A 27,766-nucleotide genomic window follows, 5' to 3' on the forward strand; every position below is an offset into this window, starting at 1 on the left:
ATTACCAAGAAAGAGTTAAGACGTCTACAGATAGTCCAGAACACTGCTGTTAAAGTTATTTATAGGGCCAATAAGTTCGATCATTTAACCCCACTCTTAAGCCCATTGGCTTCCTATTCATCATTGAGTTATTTATAAAACATTATTACTGACTTTTAAAAGAAGAAACACTGGTCAACCTGAATTTATCAATAGACTTTTCATTCCATATACCTCATCGCGTATTCTTCGATCCTCTGGTCAAAATCTATTATCAATTCCACCCCAAAGCTGTATAAATACTAGGAGAAATACTATCTTTTCTGTGGTCGTTCCAACCCTTTGGAACTCACTACCAAACACATTAAGAGAGATTACAACCCTCGAGAAATTTAAGTAATCTCTTAAGACATTTCTTTCCCAAGTTTCGCTGTCCTTATAAGGATTTTTAAACTTTTCTTAGTCATTTTTGCATTGGACCTACTTGTTACACCTCTGCCCTGTTGTCTTTTTCCAGGTATCCTTTCTTTAAATTTTATTGTAGTTCTCCCTTTTCTCCTTTTGTATCTGTTTGTCCAGTCGTGAGTCTTGTTTTCTATCCTTCTATGTTGATGGGTTTTATGGTATATTATTTGTATTACCCCAATTGTTATTGTATAATAAACTTGGTATCTGATCTTACAATTTCGAGTGCAGAAGTACTGTCTGAACAACATTAAAATGCTGTTAACTTAATGACACCATCCGCTATATGATCTTATTGTATCAATTATTTCTGTGCATAATAAATAGCAAAAAATAAAAAATAGCACTTTGTGCAAATATGCCTAACACTAAAAGGAGAAAAGAACATTTCAGTGTTTAAAGATGATATTCTGATTTTATGTTTGTTCTCTCAACTCTTCCCCTTTATTTGTTTGACTTTCCTTCCTGCTGTTGTATTTATTTGAAACATTCAAATTTTGGGCCAAAATACAAACATGGAGGCAATATGAGATGGACTATTATGTTATATAATTGATAACACCCCCCCCCCTTTTACAAAACCGTAACCATGGTTTTTAGCGCCAGCCGCAGTGGTAACAGCTCTGACGCTCATAGGAATTCTATGAGCGTCGAAGCTATTACTGCCACGGCTGGCACTAGAAAAAACACTATGGTTTTGTAAAAAGGGGAGGAATGGAATTGTATGCTTTAATTTTACATTGCAATCTCCACTGCACAGTCCTTTTACTAAGCTGGCATCCTGCAGTAATTTCATGTGTGTGCACAAACTATGCATTAAAAAATAATTTCTATTTTTTTCATAGAAGGGTGTGTCTGGGGAAGAAGAGTGGGTGTTTCCCCTTAGAGGGAAATTCTAAAGCCATTGCCTAAATTAAATTTAAGAATGCCATTAGAAACGGCAAAAAAATCCTCGGCAAGGTTGAAGCGCCTGAGTAAAAAGCGTTGGAATCATGCCTAAGTACGTGCTTTAGGCCGCCGGATGCCAAAGTAGGCGTGGCTAATGCCGGAAGTGGCGTTAGGTGGCCTAAAGTGCCTACATAGGTGTGATTCATGCAAAGATAGGTATCTATCTTTCCCCCAGGCACGATTCTGAAACCGGCACCAATGCATGATTGGCACGCGATCAGTGGCCGTTTTAAGGCAGCTGCCGATAACAGCACCAGTTACAGAATCTGATCCCTACTGGCTACAATCTGTGTGGCTTTCTGAAAATCTGTATATGTGTTTTTATAAATATTGGTCTAAATTAAACTACTAAGTTGATGATCAATAAATAGCAATTGAAGCCACATGTAATAATAATATAAATGGAAAACAAAAACATTAAACTATACATTAAACATCAGAACTTGTCATGGTCTTTGCACTGCCTACAAAATAACTGGTTTCAGCAGAACTAACCAGATTAAGCCATGGTGGAGGTTTCTACCATGATCTGGAATGCTCATAGACGCTACTCTGATGCTCATAGAATTCCAATGAACATTGGAGCGGCGTCAGAGCATTTAACGCTCTGGACCGTGGGTTAGTAACAGGGTTGGGGAGGGAGAAGCAAATATTGTTTAATATCTGCAGTTAGCTCTGGACAAACAATTTGAATATTGACCCTATCATTTTTTATATTGAAGCCCTGAAATGTGATTATTTTTAGAATAATTGCACAGTAGTGATTTCATAACTTACCACAACAAAACAAAACTTTATAGGGATTTTTCGTGTTACTTTTGCTGGTCTCCAGTCATTTCTGACTTTACGCTTAAGGACAAATACACTGTTTGTATTCCATCTTTCTATCTGTGTATTTGACATCAATTGGACCCCTGAGGAAGGCGTGTTCGCCAAAACACGGACTGTGTAGGGTCCGGTTGGCCTATTACTTTTGTATTTTCATGTTTATATGGTTTTATTGTGAAAGATCATTCTGGTTTTCAGGATATCCAGAATGAATATTCAGTAGATTTTATCTGAACATACTGGAAATCCAGCATGCTTATTCATTGTGGAAATCCAAGTAGCTGTAGGGTCACTGGTATAGATGAGCCTTTTCCCCATGTGAAAATGTCAACAGAAAATTGGTGGCCTCAACAATTATCACTTAGCGCTTGAGCTGAAAAAACTGAAATATGGGGACAAAATAGAATTTTTAAAAAAAGGTCAGCACTTTTACTGGTCAAATATAATAGTTAACAAATGGACTTCTTTCAGTCTATCCATGGCCTTCTGTTTGAATGTTTCCAACAAGCTGCTCAGTCTGAAATTTTTTGACGAGATTTTGGTAAATGTCTGATTCCAGAAATCTGGGATATGAATCCCTTTCCATGTGCCTATATACTATTTGCTGAGCTTCTGCAAAACAGTTCTCTGTTGGGGCTTGAAGATTCTTAATGATAGCCTCCCTTATAGGACTGTCTATGTTAATCTGAAAAAAAAGGAAGAGAAAAGATTGCTAAAGAATCAGAAATATATTTATTTTATACACTGATATGATACTCTTTTCTGCATGCCTTACAATAAGCTAATGACAGTGCATAGAGATAGTAGAAAACCACAGGTCATGACAAATGTTTATGGAAAAATAAAACCGAACTGGTGAATCTTTCTGCAAGTTTAGGGTTGCAGGACATGAAAGTCTTGAATGTGGGAAGGAAAACTGATTCAGATAAAGAAAGAAATTCACTTATGTTTCTTGACAAACAATTTTTGTTATCTGTAGAGGATAGATATATAGTCAAAAGAAAAAGATATTGGCGTATGTAAGAAAAGCCACCATAGAAGGATCAGCAACATCCTGTGTTCTATTGACCTGCCTACAAATATTGATTTTCCCCTACTATTAGTACTACTTGTTGTTGTTAGGTGCCATCAACTCGTATTCGAGTCTTAGCGACTTGATGAACTGCAGATCTAAAAAGAACTTGGTTTTGTGTTAGTCCAGCATCATCCCCATGATTGTTTCCAATGTGTCCAGCCATCTGATTGCAGGTCGCCCTCTTCACCTGGTTCTTTCAGTCTTCCAAACCATGATGTCCTTCTCCAGTAATCTCTCTCTTCTGAAAGTGTGACCAAAATAAGACAGTCGTAATTTCATTATTTGGGCTTCGAGTGACATAGCCGGTTTGATCTCTTCCAGAATCGATTTCTTAGTTCTTCTGGTTGTCCATGGCATGCCTAAAATCAGGCCTTAGGCCCCTCCTTGGTGCATTTCACAATGCACCAAGAAGGGGCAGGCCCGCTATTCAGATGAAGGCAGGCCAGATGGAGGAAGGACCTGTCTGGTCAGCCATCAAAAAAGGTTAGAGGGGGTCCTGGTGAGGTGGGGGGGAGGGGGTCCAGGGGTGGGCTGGGCATTCCGGCAGTGGAATAGGGGGTGTCCGGCAGGAGGGACTGGGCATCTCTCCTGCCAGTGAAGATCCGCTGGTTCCGGGGGGTTCCAACAATTTTGAATACCAAATCATCTATTTCTCTTTACTGCTTCGCCATCCATCCCTAACCTCGTAGGTAAAGAGAAATAGATGATTTGGTATTCAAAACTGTTTTCAAAAACACAAGTGCTAGATCATCCACAGAGAGACTGAGGACTTAGAAAAACAGTTTCTTGATGCAAGATCTTGACTAAATTAGAGGAATTAGGTTCTCTATGAAGTAAGGAGTAGAAATATTCTTTCTTTGCCAAAAACTGTAGCACATTTGTAATATAACATAACGTTCAGCTTATATACCGCAGGACCGTGAAGTTCTATGTGGTGTTAAAATTTAATAGAATAACTTAGTTTCCTATATACTTGGTGAACAAATATGTTTTCAAATGCTTCCTGAAATCTAAATAAGTGCTAGAAGTCATAATTAAGAGATTTAAGTCTTTGTCCCAGGACGCTGCCTGATAGGATAAGAGACAGTAGAATTTTTAAAATTTACATCCTTTTACTGATGGAAACATGAAAGTGGCACGTGAGCGTCTAGTATGTTTACTAGTTGCAAGTGAAAGTGAATTTGTGAGGTAACTAGGGGTAAGACCAAATAGGGTTTGTAGTGAAATACTGCCTGTTTGAAGCATAATACTCTAAATGAGTTGATAGATTAGATATATATCATTGGTGTTCCAGATGTCTCAGTTACTGCTTAAGCAAGTAGAGTCTATGGCAATACCATGGATGAGATTGACAAGTATTTAATGTTACAGGATACATGATTAGAATAGTTATTACTGTAATTCCAAAGCCCAACAGAGATCCACTTCTAGTCCAAAATTACAGACCAATATGTAGATTACAAAATATATGCTAAAATTTTGGCTAATTGTTTAAAAAAATATTGATTTAATAATTCACCCTAATCAGATAGGATTTATGCCTGGTCAATTAATATTTGATAATTCTCGTCTTTTTTTTTCACATTTCTCAAATTGTACAAACACAATCTACTCCTTTTTGTGTGTTTTCGCTTGATGCAGAGAAAGCCTTTGATCGTGTAGAGTGAAAGTATCTCTTTCATGTGTTGTCTTGGTTTTGTGCCCCTCCTTTATTGATTCAACAGATTAAGATTCTCTATACCAATCCCAGTGAGAGAATAATTACAAATAATTTCCTCTCATCACCCTTCTTATTACATAGAGGTACCCGACAGGGTTGTCCTCTTTCTCCTTACCTTTTCAATATAGCTTTAGAGCCTTTGCTAATAGAGATTAGAGTTAATTCTCAAATTACTGGTATCCCTTATAAATCTCTTGACATCAAACTTTCGGCATACACGGATCAAGTTTTGTTAGACGTTTCTAATCCAGAAACCACTCTCCCACTAATCTTTCAAACAATAAAGAACTTTTCTCCATTTTCTGGATACAAGGTTAACCAACAGAAGACTGAAACTTTACCACTTAATAATTTCACCTTTTCTGAAATGGTTAAGTCTTATGATCTTATTTGGAACTCTCGTAAATTGAAATATTTGGGAATAGAACTAAATGGATCCATATTAGAGTCAATTAATATTAACAGTCAGAAAATTATAACTTTAATTAAAAAATATACACATTCTTGGCATCCTCTCAAATTAACATGGTGGGGGAGGTTGGAAACAATCAAGATGATGCTAACCCCTAAAATAAATTATATATTACTAATGATACCTAAGCTTTTTCTGATAGAATTTTACAAACATATAGATAGGTTGCTCACTTTATTTCTTCGGAAATCTAAACAGCCTAGAATTGCATTAAAGAAACTAAAATTGGAAAAAGATCTAGGTGGTGTCTTATTTCCAGATTTTCTCTCTTATCATAAGGCTTTCATAACTCAACAGGAGCTGCATTGGTTTTATGAGCATCGGGATTAGACTCCTATGTGGTATACTTTAGATTTTAGAACAAAGCATAACTTCTCCTCCACCTACTAGGATGTTATTGACCATTACCATTTCTCGCTTTGCTAATGATCTCCTATCTGCAACAGTACACTCTTTGCATACTTTAGATAAAACTTTTTAAAAATCCATATTATTCCTAAATTTACCGATTACTCATTTCCTTTCCCCTCTGGAGCTAGTAAGAATGTATATGAGGGAGATTTTGCAATATGCTGATATGGATAACTTTCAACCTGATAACCTCAATTAGAGCAGAAGGGGAAATTGATAAATTAGTTTCTCCAGATAGCTTCAATCTTTTTGTTTCTTGAGTCATCTAAAGACACAATCATAAAACGTGCTACACTTTTGGTAACTTTCAAAACAGAGTTAGAAAAGCAGACTATCTTGAAATTATATTTTACCAAAAAAACAGGCTCTGTTTTGTGGTCAACAAATTCTTATATTTCCTGACATTTGCAAGCAGACCAAAATGAAGAGGAAGCAGTTCCTGGCACTTAGGCCTAAAGCCTTAGCAGTGGGTGCAACCTTCTTCTTAAAATTTCCTTGTAATTGTCTTAGCTCATATGCAAGTGATAAATATGTCTTCTTAGATCCAGTTCAGTTAGAAGGTTTTCTAAAGGATAAACTGGTTCAAACAGAATCCTAGAATTAATAATTTTTTGGTTTTAATTTCCAACTAGGGAGGACAAATGAAGAAATATGTAGATGTCACTTTCTGCCTACTTAAGTGTTTTCCTTATATTAAGTTTATGTTGCTAAAGGAAAATTACTGTTGGCCAGATAATGTGGACTAGATCACTGAATGATTTTATTTTCTTTGTTGATGCTTATGTTGATGTTATAATGCTTATGTTGATGTTGATGTTATAAATGCTTATGTTGATGTTATAATTGGATATTCCTGAATTTGTTATATAATTTGTAACAAATGAATAAAAAAAAGAATCCATATTATAACTCTCTCCAGGTCATTCCTTGGTCTAATCCCAATGTTCTTATTAACAAAAAACCCTTCTTATGGAAAGAGTGGATAGATAAAGGATTACTTACATTTCAAGACATGTTAGATTCTCAAAAATCTTTAACATTATTTCAAGATTTGACAAAGCATTTTTTCTTTATCAGTACACTCTCATTACAAATAGATCCAGTTACAACAATGTTTGAAAGGTAGTTCTCTCCATGATAGCATTCTTGACATATTTCAAATAGTTACAACTTTGATATCAAAGGGTCATGTAGCTTCTCAGCTCTATAAAATGATTATTCCTTCTTCTTTAACATACACTCTAGCTCAGGGGTCTCAAAGTCCCTCCTTGAGGGCCACAATCCAGTGGGTTTTCAGGATTTCCCCAATGAATATGCATTGAAAGCAGTGCATGCACATCCATATTCATTGGGGGAAATCTTGAAAACCCGACTGGATTGCAGCCCTCAAGGAGGGACTTTGAGATCCCTGCTCTAGCTCTTCAACATATTTGGGAACAGGATTGTTGGCATGCTAGTAATGAGGAAAAATTTGTAGACAAGGCTTCATGTGGAAAAATGTATGAAAATATCCAGATGTCCGGGTTCCTGTAAAAGAATTGTACAAATTTCCCATCCCCCCCCCCCCCCCCTTTTTACAGTAGAGGTTTCTACCTCAGCCCGGAATGCTAAATGCTCTGATGCTGTTCAGGGGATAGATTCCGTACAAATGTGAGGAAGTTCTTCTTCACCCAAAGAGTGGTGGAAAACTGGAACACTCTTCCGGAGGTTGTTATAGGGGAAAACACCCTCCAGGGACTCAAGAAAATGTTGGACAAGTTCCTGCTGAACCGGAACGTACGAAGGTAGGGTTGATCGCAGTTAGGGCTCTGGTCTTCGACCTAGGGGCCGCGTGATGGACCACTGGTCCAACCCAACAGCGGCATTTCTTATGCTCTTATGATCATCAGAGCAGCGTTGGAGCATTTAGCGCTCCGGGATGCGGTAGAAACCTTTACCTCGACTTAGTAAAAGAGGGGTTTGTTAAGATATTATAGAATTTCATCTTCTTACCATCAGCTACACTACAACAGTCACAAACAAAATTGTTTGTATGTAAAATGTTTTTTTAGTCTCCACATGTTGAGAAAAGTGAGATCCTGCTTCCGCCAACAACATTTTGCTGTCCTTGTACAATCAATCATTCTTTCCAGGCTGGCCTATTGTAACTCCATTTATCTAAGTCTAACCAAGAAAAGTTTTCAAAGACTTCAGCGGATCCAGAACACTACGGCTAGGTTGATCTTTGCAAAAAGTACATTTGACCATGTTTCCCTGCTTCTGTCAAAACTTCACTGGCTTCCAGTAATTTCTAGGGTTCTGTGCCTGCCTAACATTCAAGATCTTGCACGGCATTCTTCCTCCTCTAATTCCACTATCTTGGAATTCTACGAGACCTGACACCACCCAAAACTTAAACTATCTTTCCCCTCGCTAAAAGGCGTTATCTATGCGGGAAAATTAGGGAAATCTCTTTTCTTCAAAATCACTGAGCTTTGGAATAACCTTCCTGCCCTGCTGCAGAATCTGGGCTCTTTCCAATTATTCCAAAAGCATTTGAAAACTTGGCTATTCTCAAAAATGTAAATCTCGCTACTCTCTTTCTTTCTAATCACTAGTAATTCTTATTATGTTTTTCCTTCCTTATATTAAAGTTCCTGTAAACCGTGCTGAGCTCTATCTTTATGGAGAGGATGCGGTATATAAACTTAAGGTTTATTTTAGTAAAATAATAATAATTTACCAAACAGTATTATGGAAACGCCTAACTTTATACTTTTTTTCCATGGATAGTTAATAGTTGCAACCATTAAAGACCAGGAAGAAAAGCTGGGTTTGCGACCCTTTTACTAAAATGCTGTAAAGTTCTGAATTTGCTGCATGGTAAAAGGATAATTCTCTTAAATGGCACCTATTTTAGGTGTCAATAATATGCCTGTTTGGATCCCATTCTGTAAGTAGGTACCTATATGAACCCCTTTTACAAAGCTGCAGTGGCAAGTCCTGGCACAGCAAATGCAATGCAACCCAGAGGAGTTGAATGGGTTCATAGACAAAACCGCGGAAGACAAAGGCGTGCGCCGACAACTGAGTGCAAGACGGAGGTGCGCGCCAAAGAAAATGACAGTTTTTAGGGGCTCCGACGGGGGTTTTTGTTGGGGAGCCCCCCCCACTTTACTTAATACAGATCGCGGCGGTGTTGTGGGTGGTTTAGGGGGTTGTAACCCCCCTCATTATACTATAAACTTAACTTTTTCCTTGTTTTAGGGAAAAAGTGAAGTTTTCAGTAAAATGTGGGGGGTTACAACCCCCCAAAACCCCCACAACGCCCCCCACAATGCGGCGCGATCTGTATAAAGTAAAGTGGAGAGGTTCCCCCCCCCCGTTGGAGACCCTAAAAACAGTTATTTTCTTCGGCGCGCACCTCTGCGCTGCGCTCAGTTGTCGGCGCGTGCCTTTGTCTTCCGCGGTTTTGACCTGACACTGTTGAATGAGCTGCTTCATGTTTGCCCTGTGGGAATTACCACCGTGGCTTTGTAAAAGAGGTCTTCTGTTTTTTAATACTTTTTATTTATATATTATGTTCGTATACATTCAAGCAATAACATTCTTGAAATCACATTACAAAAATAATCAAATAATCATAAAAATAAAGAAATCCTTTAGCCAACAATTAAAGAGAAGGGGCGACAGGAAATAAGCCATAGAATCAAGAAAATACTTCTACTCAGAGTGACAGAAAAAGCTACTATACCCCAACAGCTGGTACATGCTAATTATGGAAATTAATCACGCCCCTTCCAATTCCTTTGACATCAAAAGCCATGCTATACATGTTATAGGTCAATAATACATCTTATATTTTAGACCTGATCGCTTCACCAGCCATAGAGCTGGTGCAGATTTTCACATTGAGATTGTTAAATGAATGTGTACACAGGCAATGTATATGCCATCAAATATTTGCACCTAATTACACAATAGCAACTAATCAGAAAATAGTCATTACTCCCTGGATTCTATATACGGCATCCAGATTTAAGAGTAACTGTTTGCCACTCTTTGGTGTCTTTTTCTGCTCTGCCAACACAATGCATTACATTAGGATACCTGGTGTCTGTCATGTGTAACTGACAATGCTTATTCACCTCTCTGGGAGCATTGGGCTGGATGTACATTTTAAATAGCTTCTTGGCTCTTGAAATTCTTTTCCACTGGGATTTGATTTTCTTGTAATTCTCACATGCAAACCAAAATTCAATGTTCTCATCACTGTATTCAGATTTTAGGTAGGCTCGATACACTACTGGACCATCTGAAAATATACAATAAACATACGCATGTATGATAGCTGGGAGGATTATAAACTCATATATGTACATCTTAGTATTTTTTATTAGTTATTGGTAACAGAGGGCAGCATGGATCAAGAATTACCCTATCTGACTAGCAAAGAGGCGTTTCTAGTAAGTTGCGCAAAGAAATGGGCTTAGTGCACCTTTACGCAGGTCTTTCCTGCATAAAAAACTCATTTCTAGCACAACTACAAAATTAGGGGGGAGGGGCAGGGAGAGGGCTGGACCTGAAAGGAAGGGAAGGGAAAGAGGTGCTGGACCCTTTGAGTGGAGGCTATGCCTGAAGGGAATGGAGAGAGGTGCTATACCTGCAGGAGGGAGATTGGGGCTCGAGAAAAGGGAGTGAGGTGCTGGTGCCACAGGATGGGGGCTGGAACTAGAGGAAGGGAAGAGAAGAGAGAGAGGTGCTGGAGCCATAGGAAGAGGGGGAACTGGAGCTGGAGGGAAGGGAGAGAAGTTCTGGACCAGGGGGGGGGGGAGAGGGGAGGAGAAGAGAGAAAATAAAGAAAGATGCTAAACTAAGGGGGTGAATGAAGAGGGAATGCAATATTGAACACACAGCAGAGGGAAGGAGGGAAGAGAGAAGGAGACATATACAGGGAGGTATACAGACACAGAGAGTAAATGATAGGCATGGAGGGGGAACATAAGGACAGGGACCCAAAGGAAGGTGATGCATGGGGATGGTACATGGATACAAACAAGCAATGTTGGACATGGGAGGGGGTATATGGACAGAGAGGGAAAAAAGTTATTAAAAATGCATTTCTTTCATCAAGCCTTTGAGTTTGACTCTTTTCCAAATGACCATATTCACTAGCTGAGAGGTTTTCAGGCAATCAGGCAATTAGAAAACAATATGATACTATTTTATTGATTGGATGATTTGTATTGCTTAGTATAGATCTTTTCTATATATTATTGAGTTCTTTTCTGTTTTCTATGTATTTTTATGTAAACCGCCAAAAACTATTGCTAGATATGGCGGAATATCAAATTTTAATAAACATGCTAGGCGTGATAGAGAATAGAAAATCAGAAGGGAGATGCTGGATGGAGAAGGCATAGGGTCAAAGAGGAGTGATGCTTGGTGTAGGGGGGGGGGGGAACAGAAACCAGAGCCTGGGACCAACATGATTTTACATTCCATTCCATTCTATCCTGCCAATAACTTTCAGTTCTAGGCGGTGTACAACAAGAAATTAGCCTGGGCATTCCCAGGGAGATTACAACAAAAGGTAAGAACCTAAGAACATAAGAATAGCCTTACTGGGTCAGAAACAACGGCCCATCAAGCCTAGTAGCCCTTTCTCACAGTGGGCAATCCAGGTCACTAGTATCTGACCAAAACCCAAGGAGTACCAACATTTCATGCTATTGATCCAGGGCAAGCAATGAGATCTTCGGGCATGAGAACAACTCATATGTATAAGCTCTCTTTTCCATCATTGAGAGGAATCAAGTCCATTAGTAAAATTTCACACTCCTTTCCATACTTACTAACTTAGATCGTGTTTATCTCTTCAGATCTTTTGCAAAACCTTAAAAACCACTAGGTTTCATCGCTTTTTAGGCAATAGCTCCAATGAATGTTAATGGATCTTTCTTTGTGATCTAATTATATAAACTGAATCAAGGTAGATGATTCAGTATGTAAGACTAAGAATTAGATTAGATTAAATTGATGTACCTAAAAATATTGTTATGATTCTACTCCCTAAGGAGCTCGACTCGGTTTACAGTTTGTTAAAAAATGAAACATAACAAGTAAAAACTGTGGGATAAAACCAGAAATTGGTTAGATTAGATGGATAGAAAAAGTTTGAAAAAAGTATGTTGAATTGCTTAAAATTACTATACAACAGCTAAAATCAAATTAACTATTGTGAAAACAACCAGGTTTTTGAACTTTTTTGAAATTGAAATAATTGATCTACCAGTCTTAGAGAATCTGGAAGTCCATTCCAAATTCTCACCAATTTAAAAGTAAAAGATTTACTAAGCTTCCCCCCAGTGCTTTTAATACATTTCAGAGAAGGAAATGCTAATTTGTGAATTGTTGTAATTCTTGAATAGCAGGATGTAAAGGAATTCCCACTAAGGGAAATCAAAGAGTCAAATATTCCATAAAGGAGTTTGAAAACCACACATGCACACTTGAACTGGATCCTATGATGGACCGGAAGCCAATGGAGTTTTCTCAGCAATGGGGAAACATGATCGTACTTTCTCTTTCCAAAAATAAGTTTGGCCGCTGTATTCTGTATTAACTGGAGACGATCTAAACTGCCCTGTTTAAAACCCAAATAAATAGAATTACAGTAGTCCAAATGGGCCAACACAGTGGATTGTACCAGTAATAAATAATGTTCTTGATATAATAGTGCCCTGACTTTCCTCAGCATGCGCAAACTAAAGAAACATTTCTTTGCTAAGGAATTTATCTGGTCATTAAAAGTGAGAGAGGAATCCAGAATAATACCCAAAACTCTAGAAGTAAAGTCAAGTTGTAATATTCTTTCTTAACTTTCTTCGTTATATTGTCAAAAAAAAGGCTTATAAATTATCTCCCCTGAGCTTTCCTGTATTTTATGTTCTCAGTCAGAGTACAAGGGGGTGCACAAAAGTTCTCAGTCTAATCAAGAAGAGAATGACATGGATATGGTTCAGTCAATGGCCTGAAACAATGTTAAAACATAGAATTTTGCTTCTGCAAATTGGCACTTAACGAAATAAGATGACCCTCTTTTCAGCTACGGTGGCAAAATAACGCTCAGAATTTAGGAAGCTGGTTGGTCGGCTGAAAACTTTTCCGTACCCCCTCATAATAAATGCCTACTAGTTTGCTTCTCTATGTTTCTTTGGTCACCTATGTAGGTCCTGCTGATGTCTACTTTACAAACAAAACATTAAAACAATCTAACAAGAATGGTAGCATTAGATCAGACTTACATTTAGTAGCCATCAAGTTCTGAAGTGATTGGGGCCACTGTAATACTTCATCTAAAGAAAGTCTTAGGGCAGAAAAAATAGACTATATTATATTCCCAGTGATATTTAAATTCATGACTTAATAAGAAAAATATTTTTTTAAATTTTAATTTACTTGTAATAGGGAGCTATTCTTCCAAACATTGGGGCCCTTTTAACAAACAGCAGTAAAATATAGCCTTGGCGTGCCCTTACACTAAAGCTGGGGCAAAATGGTTGCTTTTCAGATATTTTTTACAATAATGGCCACATGCTAATATTCCCCCTAGCACATGAGCCCCTACTGTCACTTATTTTGTAGATGATAGGACCCGTGCGCTAAACCCGCCTAAATCAGTAAGGGCCAGCTCCTAAATCAGCCAGCATCAATAAAAATGGCGTTGGCTGCATATCAATCACACTCAGATGTTGTTTACAGAATTGCCGCTAGTGGCACCTATGGGAAAGCTTAGGGCTCCTTTTTACGAAGGCGCGGTAGCGGTTTAAGGCGTGTAATAGCGCACGCTAAGCCGCCGGATGCGCTAGCTGCTATCACCTCCTCTTGAGCAGGCAGTAGTTTTTTTTGGCTAGCGTGGGGGTTGGCGCGTGATGAAAAGTCGCGCACGCTGAAGCCGCTTCCGCGGTTTCGTAAAAAGGAGCCCTTAGGCGCCTGAAATGTAAGCAAGGGTTTTAAGGCCTATATTGCTTTTGGAGAATCCCGCTTAGCGGCGCCTAAGTCATACTCCACCCACAGAAACACCCACTTAGATGTTAGGTGCCACTAAGCACTATGCGATATTTGCCTATCTTTTATAGAACCGGATAAGCGCCTATCACCCAATTAATTTTATTTTTTATTTTTCAGCAATTATTGAGCCTATTAAGGGTATTTTGCCAATTAAGTTAGGCGCAGGTTAACTGTGCTAATGGATTAGTGCCTAACATGCCCACTCTGGGCCGGATTCTACAAAAGACAGACACCGATCGCGTGTCAATCATGCAACGGCACCACTTGTGGAATCACAGCTACCTCAAACAAAGGTGCCAGGCTTTTCAAGGCCTTCATCTCCAGCACCTATGTTTGACTTGAATCGCATCTATGACGGCGCCTAAGAACGTCTATGGTCATTTCTTGCGTTAGTCATAGATTTAAGAGGTAGTAAGTGATCTCATAAGAACATAAGAATTGCCGCTGCTGGGTCAGACCCGTGGTCCATCGTGCCCAGCAGTTCGCTCACACGGCAGCCCTCTGGTCAAAGACCAGCGCCCTGAGACTAGCCCTACCTGCGTACGTTCCAGTTCAGCAGGAACTTGTCTAACTTTGTCTTGAATCCCTGGAGGGTGTTTTCCCCTACGACAGACTCTGGAAGAGCGTTACAGTTTTCCACCACTCTCTGGGTGAAGAAGAACGTCCTTACGTTTGTACGGAATCTTCTTTTTTCTGAAGACCGTTTGTACAGTCTTCTTTTTTTCTGAGTTATGAGGAAGACAATAATGCCAGTCCAACTATGGTAGTAGAGACACTGGTTTATTGTATTGATAAGCAATAGAGAATGACACGGGGACAAATGTTTCCCTGTCCCCGCAGGAACTAAATTTCTTCGTTCCGTCCCCGCGTGTTTTGTCCCTGTCTCTGTCCCATTTCTGTAAGCTCGATCTTAACTGCACAAGCCTTGAACACGTATGATGTTAAAGTGTTTGAGGTTTGTGCAGATGAGGACGGAGCTTGTAGGAATGAAGCAGGGACAGGAAAAGAACTCGCGGGGACAGGATGGGAAAATGAGTTCCCGCGGGGACGGCGAAAAATCTGTCCCCCATGTCATTCTCTAATAAGCAAGAAGAAAGATTCTTATTACAATCACTGTTGGCATACTCTGTTTTATCATGAATTGTAAGCCTGAACTGTTTTAATGGTTTATGTTTTAATTTTGTAATTTTAGAATTCTCTGTTTTGGAACGATACCAATGTTAGAAAGAGTGGGCTATATGTTTTTATTAATCATCATCACCAGTATATAGCTGAAAAGCCAGTAATTTTTGCCTACATATAGATTAAGAATCCATTAAAATTAAAATGAGAAAGAATGTCCTCAGCCTCTTTTTTTCTTTAAACTGTATCACAGAGGTATAAGGGTGTGCAGGTACAGACTTTTCATTTTGTTTGTTTTCCCATGTCATTTCTGTGGTTTTTCATTTGCTAAGGGGAACAAAATGTTCATTTGAGCGTGAGTACTTCTCTGGCTGAGAAACATCATGTCAACAAAGCCATTGCTCCGGTTACAGCTTCTGCTTCTGTGAAGATAGAGAATGTTACCCTAGGACAGGGGCTGGTTCTGTGTGCAAGATATCTTCAGCTTGAATTCCTCAAGAAGAAAGTGAAGGAACTGAGAGAGGAGGTAGCAAGACTGAGAAGCACCCTTGAGAATGAGATATACATTGATGCAATGCTTCACGAGGCATCAAAGATTTCCAGCAGTGGGGAAGAAGAGGTCATGTTGAGAGAGGACAGCTGGACTCAGATTACAGGGCCCTGCAGGATCAGTACTATGTCTCCGCCTGCCCTCGAAGAACCGGTATACAGTCCTGGAAGTAGAGGAGATGAGAACATCCCAGGGAGAGGAAGAACCAAAGCTCAAAATACCCAAAGTTGCTGACTCTGTGACCACTAAGAGGTGAAAGGTAGTAGTGGTTGGCATAGGCTTTGGATTGGGAGAGGCCACAGGGGTCATGGCCTCCCTAACGATTGGTGTTCTCGCATGGTGCCTGCCCTCACACCCACTTCCTGGTGTTCTAATTTTAAATATTTGGGTAGCTACTGTGTCAATGAGCAAGCCTGCCCTGGAGCACTTCATTCTACTTCCGGGGCAGGCCTGCTCGCTGACGCTGCACAATGGGTTTGTTTTGCATAAAGGCACCTAAAGTGGACTTAAGCACTGGTGTTTAGGCCCAAAAAACCCTGGTATGAATAGAGAATGCCTAAGGTTTAGGCACCACTAGGCTCGATTCATAGTAACATAGTAGATGACGGCAGATAAAGACCCGAATGGTCCATCTAGTCTGTCCAACCTGATTCAACCTAAAAATTTGTTGGGTTTTCTTTTTTTTCTTCTTCTTATCTATTTCTGGGCAAGAACCTAAAGCTCTGCCCAGTACTGTTCTTAGGTTCCAGCTACTAAAGTCTCCGTCAGAGCTCACTCCAGTCCATCTACACCCTCTCAGCTATTGAAGCCCTCCCCAGCCCAACCTCCACCAAACGGCCATATACAGACACAGACCATGCAAGTCTGCCCAGTACTGGCCTTAGTTCTTCAATATTTACTATTATTTTCTGATTCTAGATCCTCTGTGTTCATCCCACGCTTTTTTGAATTCCATCACCGTTTTCCTCTCTCGGGAGCGTATTCCAGGCATCCATCACCTTCTCCGTAAAGAAGAATTTCCTTACATTACTCTTGAGTCTCCCACCCCTCAACCTGAAATTATGTCCTCTGTAAACTGCTCCTAATTTAATAATAATAATAACAGCTTATATACCCCATCCTACCTAACCAACCGCTTAAACCAGATCTCCTCAAAAAGACACAGAAGAACCCCTAACCCTTTCACCTTCCCCCCTTTCAAGGGCACACATCGCAAGAAAATGTTCGATAATCTTCTGGCAACTCAAGCAGCAAAACTCAACCAATCCGTCTCCAACCTGCTGACAACATCGGACGACTTCAAGACGTTCCGCAAAGAAATCAAAACCCTGCTCTTCAAAAAATTCATCCAAAAATCCTAACCCCCTTACCTACCACCAGCTCACTTCTCCAACCTCTCACCTTCACCCAGAAAATTCCAGTTACCCAAAAAAAAAAAAAAAAAAAAAAAAAATTGCATCCTCACTGGAAAATGTCCAGTAATCTCATCTGAAATGTTTACATCTCTGGAAATGTCCAGTCAATTCTTTTGTAATCCGCCTTGAACTGCAAGGTATAGGCGGAATAGAAATCCGTAATGTAATGTAATGTAATACCGCAATACCATGAAGTTCTATGCGGTTTACAAAAGATTAAGCAAAGGTACAAATTGACTGACTTCAAGAGGGGAAGAAGAAAGAGAAGTCATTAGACAGGAAATTCATTGTTGAGGAGAAAAGTGATCAAAATTTAAGACTGTAACTAAACAAAAGCGACCAGCAGATATTCAGACTTCATATGCTCTCTCACATATAAGGACTGTTATGTTGCCAAAGTGCTCAGAGAAAATGGTGATATTGTGAGATCGTAATGTGGACCAAGCCCACTAGTCAACGTCTCATATTCTCAATCATTGTACCTTTGATATTCACTAAATACTACAAATATTCAAAAACTTCATAAAGGCAATTGATTTTCACTTTTCTCAAAAAATATTCAGCGCTTCACTCAAAGTCATTGTATTTAACGCTCCTCTCAGGGTTCTCACGCATTTCGCATGGAGTGCTGCCTCAGAGAACCCGTCAAAGAAAGCATATCTTCTTGTAACAGACACGTTGAAACAGTCTCTGCTTTACGCAATCTCAGTGGTTCGAATTGGTTGATGTTTAGGTGGGTGTAGGGGTGCAGGCATGTGTGCTACTTTCACTTGGGAAGAAGGGAGGGAGCACTAGCTGACGTTCCGGTGGGGGTCGGGGCGCGGGCAGGAGTGGAAGCACGTGCTGATCGATGCAGCAAACGACTGCTGGTTCAAAGGAGGGCTTGCAGCGGTGGCGGAGGGGAAAGACTCAAATATAAAGCAAGACCCCCCATTTTGGGCCTTATTTGGGCCCCAAAATCTTGCTTTGACTGCAGTTGCTTTGTACCCTCTCTCCACATACAATCTCCTTAAACAACTGCCTAGCCTATTCTGTCTACGTTTGACTTGCACTTGTCTCTAGAACCCAAAACTACCATAATTTCTTTTTTGTTCTCAGGTTCTACTGTATTGATCCAAGTGAATTTTGTCTCTTGGTGTTAGATGTGAAAGACACCTGATTGGAGGCTTGAAGTGATACTTACTTTGAGGTTTCACTGGATTCAGTATTGGATAACCTGCAAAGCCAGCAGATCTTTGGGCTCATTTTCCTGAAAAATAAAAGAAAAGGGTTCCTTGTTTGTTTGGGTTTTGTTTTCAGAACAAAACTACAGTAGATTACGTAAAGAAATGGAATGAACCACAGCAATTAATCCCCCTCTTTTACTAAGGCGCACTAGAATAAAATGGGCGCATTAGCATTTAGCGAATGCTAAATTGGCTAGCGTGCCTTAGTAAAAGTGCTTTGGATATATTGTATAAGATTATGGCTGCGGGTAGTGCTGATATTCTTCTCCAAGACAGGCATTGGTCAGCTTGTTGTATTATATAGGCAATATTTTAGGATTCCTTTTCCTTGTACTGCTTACATAAGAACATAAGAATTGCCGCTGCTGGGTCAGACCCGTGGTCCATCGTGCCCAGCAGTTCGCTCACATGGCGGTCCTCTGGTCAAAGACCAGCGTCCTGAGACTAGCCCTACCTGCATATGTTCCGGTTCAGCAGGAACTTGTCTAACTTTGTCTTGGTGTTTTCCCCTATGACAGACTCCGGAAGAGCGTTCCAGTTTTCTACCACTCTCTGGGTGAAGAAGAACGTCCTTACGTTTGTACGGAATCTATCCCCTTTGAACTTTAGAAAGTCCTCTCGTTCTCTCTACCTTGGAGAGAATGAACAACCTGTCTTTATCTACTTAATCTATTCTCTTCATTATCTTGAATGTTTCGATCATGTCCCCTCTCAATCTCCTCTTTTCTCTAATCTCTCGCTGTACGACAACTCAACTCCTCCAGCCCCTTAACCATTTTAGTCGCCCTTCTCTGTGAGACTATAGGAAGTGCCTGTTCTTGTGCTTGATACACTTTTGGGGTTCTGAAAGTGGTGGTGACTGTAGAACGAAACAATGTAAGTAAGGAACACAGAAACAAGCTGGTTCTGAATTGGAGGCATAGCAGGGGTGGGTTTAACTATCCAGATAGTAGTGAAGTTCAGCTGTTCTCCAGTCAGTTATTCAGATAATCAGCTTCAGATACAGCAGGCTTGAAATATCCAGATAAAAGTATTAGATACCTTTAGCTAGCTCTATTCAGCAGCATTGACTTCACTGGATATCTTTTTGAATATATGTTTAAAGATATCCAGATAGCTTTATCTGAGTATCTGTAGTTGGATAGTGATCCCCATGTGACAAGTATACTGCCACTGTCATACCTAACAATAAACCCTCCAACTTATAGTTAAATGGCTTTGGTTCCATACAGAGTGTTTCTTGATCATTTATTAAAGCTAGACTCCCTGTTCTGATCAATATCTTTCTTCAATCACTTTCGTAATTGTTCATAATAAAAGTTCCTTCATAATGCTTCTTATAAATGTCCCGTGCTTAAAAATGCATGTGATTGTAAATAGCAGATAGTTTGGGGGGTATGTTTACACTGGGGAAGGAGACTATCACATTCTCAGATTTATGAGGAGACTGAGAAGGGGACATGATCGAAACATTCAAGATATTGAAGGGAGTTGACTTTGTAGAGAAAGAGAGATTGTTTACCCTCTTTGAGGTGAAGAGAACCAGAGGGCACTCGCTAAAGTTAAAAAGGGATAGATTCCTTACAAACGTAAGAAAGTTCTTCTTCACCTAGAGAGTGGTAATGTAATGTAATGTAATGTAATTTATTTCTTATATACCGCTACATCCGTTAGGTTCTAAGCGGTTTACAGAAAATATACATTAAGATTAGAAATAAGAAAGGTACTTGAAAAATTCCCTTACTGTCCCGAAGGCTCACAGGGGAAAGCACCCTTCAAGGATTCAAGACAAGGATGGATAAATTCCTATTGGAACAGAACATACGCAAGTAAGGCTAGACTCAAATAGGGCACTGGGCTTTGACCTAACGGCCGACGCGGGAGAGGACTGCTGGGCACGATGGACTACTGGTCTGACCCAGCAGTGGGAATTCTTATGTTCTTATTTCAAGGGGACGAGAACCCACCAAAAAGCAAGTGCAAATTCGTGAGTTCCTTTTCACAAAACACTTTTCAAAAGGAAAGTATAGTTTGGATCTTCTTTGAAGAATTGGTTCACATAAATAGGATAATGCACTTAGGCTGGGACTTTTGAATAATATATTGATCTAAATATTTGTATGAATTATACTATTAAAAAACAAACAAACTAATTTGAAATAGCAGAAAACTAGATGAACTAATCTTTCAGTGATCAAAAGAGGATCCCAAAGATTGCTTTAAATGTGACGTGAATTATCTAAAGCCCTTTTCGCCATTACTTTTGCTATAATGAAGCAACTATTTTTAGAATGTGCTTACTTTGTAATATAAAAATACTCCAAATTAAAGGGACCTTTACTAGAGCTTAGTACATACTTTCATGTGCTAAATGCTAAGTCCATTTTATACCTTTCTAGAACAATTCTTAGAACCAAAGTTGCAAGTAAACACAGAGAGTGATTTTTTTTTTCAGTTTCTATAAGTGACTGTTTATTCCAAGTAAACAGAGGTGAACAGAGGAGTTAAGCTTACCTGAAATTGAATGAAAGTCTATTTGTTCCTTGTGTGCATTTTCAAGAACAGTTAATCTTTCTGTAAAGGTCATTTAGGAATGGTGCCACTGTTAGAAAACATTGAGGGGCTGATTCTATAAATGGATATCCTGACTGGCAGCCAATCGGGATACACGTTTTTAGAGAAAAGTTCATTGATGCACTGTAGGCATTTGCAGTGGGTCTAGGGAGACTCATAGGAATACCTAAGCTTGCCCAAGGCTGGGTGTGGGCATGGTTTTGCCTGGAAGTGGCCTTGGATGAGTTTAAGCAGCTGTGACAGACACCTGAAATGTAGACCTGAAAAATGCTGCCCTACATTTCAAATCCTAAAAGTAGACTCGAGCAGCTGAGCTGACAGGACTCTCCGAAGCAACAACTTTGGAGAGTCCTGCTGACTCAGCTGATCGGAGGGAAAATACCCCTGCTGCGATCAGCTCAGCCAGCTGCAACAGAGGACCCCCCCCCACACACACCAATCTCTTGAAATTGGTAGGAGGGATGCCCACTCCCTCCTTCTGCCACCCCTCCAAACTGCTAACACCCCCCATAGAAGATGGACAGGAGGGATGCCCACTCCTTCCTGCCGCCTGCCTCCCCACAAACCACCAACACCCCCAGCTGCCGACACCCTGAACCCCTAATGCCCCACTCCAATACCCTCTGAAATCTGAACACCCTACCCTGACACCCCTACTCTGACACCCCTCCCCCTCATACCTTTCAGAAGTAAGGAGGGACAGAGGGATGTCTACTCCCTCTGGCCGTCAAGCACCTGGGCCTTAGGCATTCTTCCTGGTGCATCCTGAGATGCACTGGGCAAGGCCTAAGACTTCAGTTGGCCCAGATTGGTGATAGGGTCATGTAGACATACCAATGGCAAATTTAATAAGCATGAATTCATAAGAGAAAATCAAGCTTTGCCCCTGGGTAGGCCGATTTGTGTCTCAGAGAGATGAGCAAATCTGAACAATCACACAAGCTGTCTTCCCTAGGTCAGTCTGTGACTACAAATGATTTTGAACATGTGTAAATGTCTACACAAGTACATAATGTAATGTAATTTATTTCTTATATACCGCTACATCCGTTAGGTTCTAAGCGGTTTACAGAAAATATACATTAAGATTAGAAATAAGAAAGGTACTTGAAAAATTCCCTTACTGTCCCGAAGGCTCACAATCTAACTAAAGTACCTGGAGGGTAATAGAGAAGTGAAAAGTAGAGTTAGAGGAAAAATAAAATAAACATTTTAACAAGACAGCATTGATCTAAATACTTTGGAAGGTAGAAGAGAGGAGAGAAAGGAATAGAAGCAGAAGGGGGAGCCGTTGAACAGTAGAATTCTGGAGAAATTTAAATGATAGAAATAGAACAAAACAAAGACAAAAGGCAAAACAATAGATAAGATTAAAGATAAATCATAAGCTGGAAAGAAAAATAAAATAAAACTTTGTCTGAAGACACGGTTTCAGCGTCAGTGATGAAGTGGAGCAAGTAAGTTTAGGAGGAGCGATTGACGTTTCCAGAAAGGGCTTCTTCAGGGAAGAGACTTGGCAGACAGTCCCAGGATGCCTATGTCTCCTCCCCTGCGATGTTCTCCCATCCATGCATTCCCTCCCAGACACACTGCCCGTGCCCCAGCCGCTCCAAGGAGGCTGCCCCAGATGAGGCCCACGGTGAATGCAGGATTCTCTCCTCTGCGGGAAAGCCGCCCGGAGCCGACAGTCGATCTTCTTAGCGGATTGCATGGGGGGAAGAGTTCACACTCTTGGTAGGATCGGGTCTGTGTGCTCTCGGTGGTTGTGGCTGGTCTCGTTGCTGCTTAGGTGTAAAAGCAGTTGATCTCCACTGCTGCTGATATTTAAAAGCAGGCAGATTGATCTCTCCAATGGACTGTAGGGGGAGGAGTTCACACTCCTGGCAGGATCGGGTCTGTGGACTCTTGGTGGTTGCGGTAGGTCTCGCTGCTGCTTGTATGTAAAAGCAGTTGTTTTTCTACTGCTGCTGATATTTAAAGCAGGTAGATTGATCTCTTAAACGGGATATAGGGGGAGGAGCTCACATGCCTGGTTGGATCGGGGCAAGGGCTCCTATTATAGGCTGCTTAGGTGTAAAAGCAGTTGATCTCCTACTTCTGATAATATTTAAAAGCAAGCATATTGATTTTTCCAACGGAATGCTGGGGGAAGAGCTTACTTGTTTGGCTGGATCAGGGCAAAGGGCTCTCGGTAGTGGTGGCTGGTCCTGTTGCTGCTTAGGTGTAAAAAACAGTTGATCTTCCTAGTGGACTGCAGGGGGAGGTGGAGCTCACACTCTTGGCTGGATCGGGTCTGTGTGCTCTTGGTAGTTGCGGATAGTTCCACTGCTGCTGAGGTGTAAAAAGCAGTTGATTTCCCACTGTTGCTGATATTTAAAAGCAGGTAGATTGATCTCTCCAATGGACTGCAGAGGGAGGAGCTCACATGCCTGGCTGGATCGGGGCAAAGTGCTCTTGGTAGTGGTGGCTGGTCCTGCTGCTGCTTAGGTGTAAAAGCAGTTGATTTTCCTAGCGAACTGCAGGGAGGGTGGAGCTCATATTTTTGCAGGACCGGGACTGTGGGTTTTTGGTGGGTTGGTCCCGTTGCTGCTTAGGTGTAAAAGCAATTGATCTCCCACTGCTGCTGATATTTAAAAGCAGTCAGATTGTCCAGGGAGAGGAGCTCTGCACTCAAACTGCCATCCTTCTCGCTTCCAAGTTCCAGAATTGTCATAAGTCAAGGTGTTGCTATTATAAAAGAATACTTAGAGAATTTAAATCCTAAGACGCTGTATGTGATAGGGGGTTAAGATACACATGGGCCAGGAGGGTAACAGTGCTTTAGGATATCAAAGCAGTGACACAATGTGGCAAGGCAGTGGCAGTGGCCATAGACCAGAACAAAGCTAGGCTACCAGGAGGTAGTAATGCCCCTGTACAGGTTGTTGGTGAGGCCACACTTGGAGTACTGGATTCAGTTTTGGAGGCTGTAACTCAATAAAGACATAAAAAAGTGATTGGAAAAAGGGGTGGGGTGGGGGGGAGTCAGGGTGGTCCACCTCAGGTGCTATTCTTTATGATGGCGATTGCTGACCACTTTTGTATGGTTTCGGAAATCACTCCTTTGCAAACTGAGTCTAATGTTTCTATAATTATCTCCCAAATGAAAAAATATATACCGTATTTGCCGGCGTATAAGACGACTGGGCGTATAAGACGACCCCCCAACTTTTACAGTTAAAATATAGAGTTTGTTATATACTCGCCGTATAGAAACATAGAAACATAGAAACATAGAAACATAGAAAGATGACGGCAGATAAGGGCCATAGCCCATCAAGTCTGCCCACACTATTTACCCACCCTCTTAAATCTACTGACCCCCTAAAGAATAATTGTAATTATAATGTCACTCTACTGACCCGCTCATTCAGTCCTAGTGACCCTATCCCTTGGCATGACCTCGTAGGGATCCCACATAGGTATCCCATTTGTTCTTGAAGTCTGAGATGCTGCGTGCCTCGACCACCTGCACTGGAAGCTCGTTCCAATGCTCAATCACTCTCTCCGTGAAGAAGTATTTCCTGGTGTCTCCACGGAACTTCCCTCCCCTGAGCCCGAGCGGATGTCCTCCTGTGGTCGAGGGTCCCCCGAGAAGAAAGACATCATCTTCCACCTCTACCCGTCCCGTGATGTACTTAAATGTCTCAATCATGTCTCCCCTCTCCCTACGCTCCTCGAGAGTGTAGAGCTGCAATTTGCTCAGTCCCTCTTCGCACGGGAGACCCCCTAGCCCCGAGACCATCCTGGTGGCCATCCGCCGAACCGATTCAACCCTGAGCACATCCCCACGGCAATGTGGCCTCCAGAATTGAACACAGCATTCCAGATGCGGTCTCACCATGGCTCTGTACAGTGGCACCATGACTTCAGGTTTCCTGTTGACGAAGCTTCTCTTGATACAGCCTATCATTTGCCGTGCTTTAGATGAAGCCTTCTCCACTTGAGTGGATGCTTTCATGTCAGCACTGATGATTACTCCTAAGTCTCGTTCTGCCGTAGTCTTGGCTAAAGTTTCTCCATTCAGGGTGCAAGTTCTGCAAGGATTTCCGTTGCCGAGATGCATGACCCTACATTTCTTGGCATTGAAGCCCAGCTGCCAGATCAAGGACCAACCTTCTAAAGTACGCAGGTCTTGCTCCATAGCATCCTGAAGATTACAGCCGTTTACTACATTGCATAGTTTGGCGTCATCAGCGAATAAGGTTACCTTACCTTGGAGCCCTTGAGTCAGATCCCTAATGAATATGTTGAAGAGGAGTGGGCCCAGGACCGAACCCTGTGGCACTCCGCTGGTCACCTCCGACATTTTAGAAAGGGTACCGTTGACCACCACCCTCTGAAGTCTGCCACTAAGCCAATCTTTAACCCATGCAGTTAGAGTCTCTCCTAATCCCATCGATTTCATCTTGTTCAGCAGCCTGCGGTGTGGGACGCTGTCAAACGCTTTGCTGAAGTCCAGGTACACGACGTCCAAGAACTCTCCTGAGTCCAGTCTTCTTGTTACCCAGTCAAAGAAGCTTATTAGATTGGACTGGCATGACCTACCCTTGGTGAATCCATGTTGGCTGGGATCCCGGAGATTTCCCTCATTCAGGATCGTATCTAATTTATACTTAATTAGTGTTTCCATGAGTTTGCACACTATAGAGGTGAGGCTTACCGGTCTATAGTTCGCAGCTTCAGCCTTGCAACCCTTTTTATGTAGAGGAACGACGTTGGCTGTTTTCCAGTCCAACGGAACTTTCCCCATACTTAGTGAGACTACCCCGTACTTATAAGACTACCCCTTCTTCCGCACACCTCTCCTTCTAATTCCCTTCAAGTCCAGTAATAGATCTCCCTTTTCCAGCACCTTCCCTGCCTCCTACAGTGGCTTCCTCCCCTTCCAGCAGCTCTCCGTACTTGCCTGCAGGAAGTTGCCGGTAAATCACTGCCCTGGCAAATTGGAGAGCTGGTGGGAGGGGATACAGCCACTGTGAAGGCTCCCCAGGATCTTGTTCGCACACGCTGACCATCTCCCTCCACCTGCACCTGAATCTGCAGCTCTCTCCGGTCTAATCGCAACTTCCCCGCGGCCCTCTTCAGCAACTTGTTTCAACTTCCTGTTTCCGAACAGGCGAGACTCAGAGAGGGAAGGCCCCGACGTTGGCAGCCTATCTTGATTGCCTGAGGCTGGGAGGAACATTAATCAACAGGAACCGCAGTCGGCAGGAAATTTAACTGCCGACTTGATCTCGCCGGTCCTGTGCGGACCGGCAGAAATTTTCTGCGGACCGGCGGTTGAAGAACTGTGTGTTAGGGCATGTAAAGTAAGGGCATGTAAACAGTACCCGGCGTATAAGACGACCCCCGACTTTGGGGAGGATTTTAAGGTACTGAAAAGTCGTCTTATACGCCGGCAAATACGGTATATTGATCCTTAAGGCTTCTGGCCTATGTCGAGGAAAACAATGTTAGTCCTTTAGTGCTGCAAACAGATCTGGTTTTCTGGCTAATCAAATAATGCAAATTGTTAAGTTTCTTGGATAACCTGCATGCAAATATTTCATGAATGCTCCTTGCAAAAGTTCTGAAAACCTGATCTGCTTGTGATGGATAGAGTATGCATAAACCAAACCCTAATGCTGTCAGTCTGGCACATTTCTGCAGTAGTAATTAGAATAAAAGCTTGTAAAAAGAGAACAAAACATACCAGGAGGGCACAGATATTTGTATATTAGCTACACATTAAACCTTGATCGTACTACCCTCTGTTGATCTCCTTCCATGAAAGCACGAAAAGACGACATATTAGTTATAGAGGAACATTGTGTAAAATCTGCATTGAGGAAGTACAGTTTGATTACTTCCTGTGGAAGTTCACTACCCTGTTCTGTTGCTGGTGAAATGTTAATGTATAGTGTTGTAATGAAGCAGAAACCAAAATTGCTGTAAAACCATGCAAAAGAATTACTGTATTCAATACCAAATGCCATGAAATCCTAGCTTGAAAAAAGCCTCATACATCCTGTTATTTATAAAATAATAATTCCATTAGGTGTGTCACATAATTTACTTTAAAAATATACTTCTCCCTCTGTATTTGCTGTGATAGGAGATTAACAGACCCGCGAATACAGAAAAAAACGTGATTAACTTTTTCCTATGTTATTCGCTGTTTTCTATTAAAAACCATCGTGAATATGGTGAAACCGCGAATAACATGGTGGGAGTCCTGACCCGTTCCTGAAGGAGAGGCAAAACACGGTGAAGAAAGTGCTGGGAATCAGCGATTTTGCTCTGGAAATACTTGAAATCGGCGATTTCTCTATGCAAGCTGATGTAAATTTTTTTTGGGGGGGAGGAGCCAGCAAGCGAAAAACTGCCAATAATCGAAACCGCGATTGCTGAAACCGCGAATACAGAGGGAGAAGTGTAGATCAACATACGGTATGTCAAAACTACAGTGTTGATGAAAGAGAATCCAAGTCAGTTAACAAACAAATATTGTGCTAAATTCATGCATTTCTTAACTAGCTTACGGAAGTTATAGTCTATATAAGTTTGGATGAAAACAAAATGGTTATTTAATGGCTTTTCTTTTAGTAGACTAATAAGGCAGCCACACTAATATGTCCTGTGATAATGAAAATATCCACAAGTCAGAAACATGTAGTATCCTCTTCCTTGAGCACAAGCCCTGGGACATTCTATCTGGTTCTATGTAAGCAACTTCCCCAGGCCGAGGTTCAGTACTTACAGACTATCTTCTTGAGCTATGCCACCTTCTTAATGCGTTCCCTTTCTCTGCATCAGTCTCAGAACTGAGGTCCTTGATCTCATTATATCAACAGCACTTTCTCCTCTGTCTTAAGCAAAGCTATTCTATTACTGTTCCTCCTGCAGCC

The 27,766-nt window shown here is 41.1% G+C and overlaps 1 protein-coding gene across 1 annotated transcript; it reads right to left on the reverse strand.

Moving 5' to 3' along the window:
- Positions 1–587: 587 nt before the first annotated feature.
- Positions 588–27,766, reverse strand: RGS13 (regulator of G protein signaling 13). Its single transcript, XM_033962156.1, has 5 exons — positions 27,619–27,766; positions 18,221–18,286; positions 13,185–13,246; positions 10,026–10,192; positions 588–2,905 (listed from the first exon to the last, which is right to left on the reverse strand). Exons 2-5 carry the CDS (start codon positions 18,280–18,282, stop codon positions 2,693–2,695), a joined length of 504 nt encoding a protein of 167 aa, XP_033818047.1. The 5' UTR covers positions 18,283–18,286; positions 27,619–27,766; the 3' UTR covers positions 588–2,692.

This window comes from Geotrypetes seraphini, chromosome 10 (genome assembly GCF_902459505.1).
Source record: "Geotrypetes seraphini chromosome 10, aGeoSer1.1, whole genome shotgun sequence".
Lineage (NCBI taxonomy): Eukaryota > Metazoa > Chordata > Amphibia > Gymnophiona > Dermophiidae > Geotrypetes > Geotrypetes seraphini.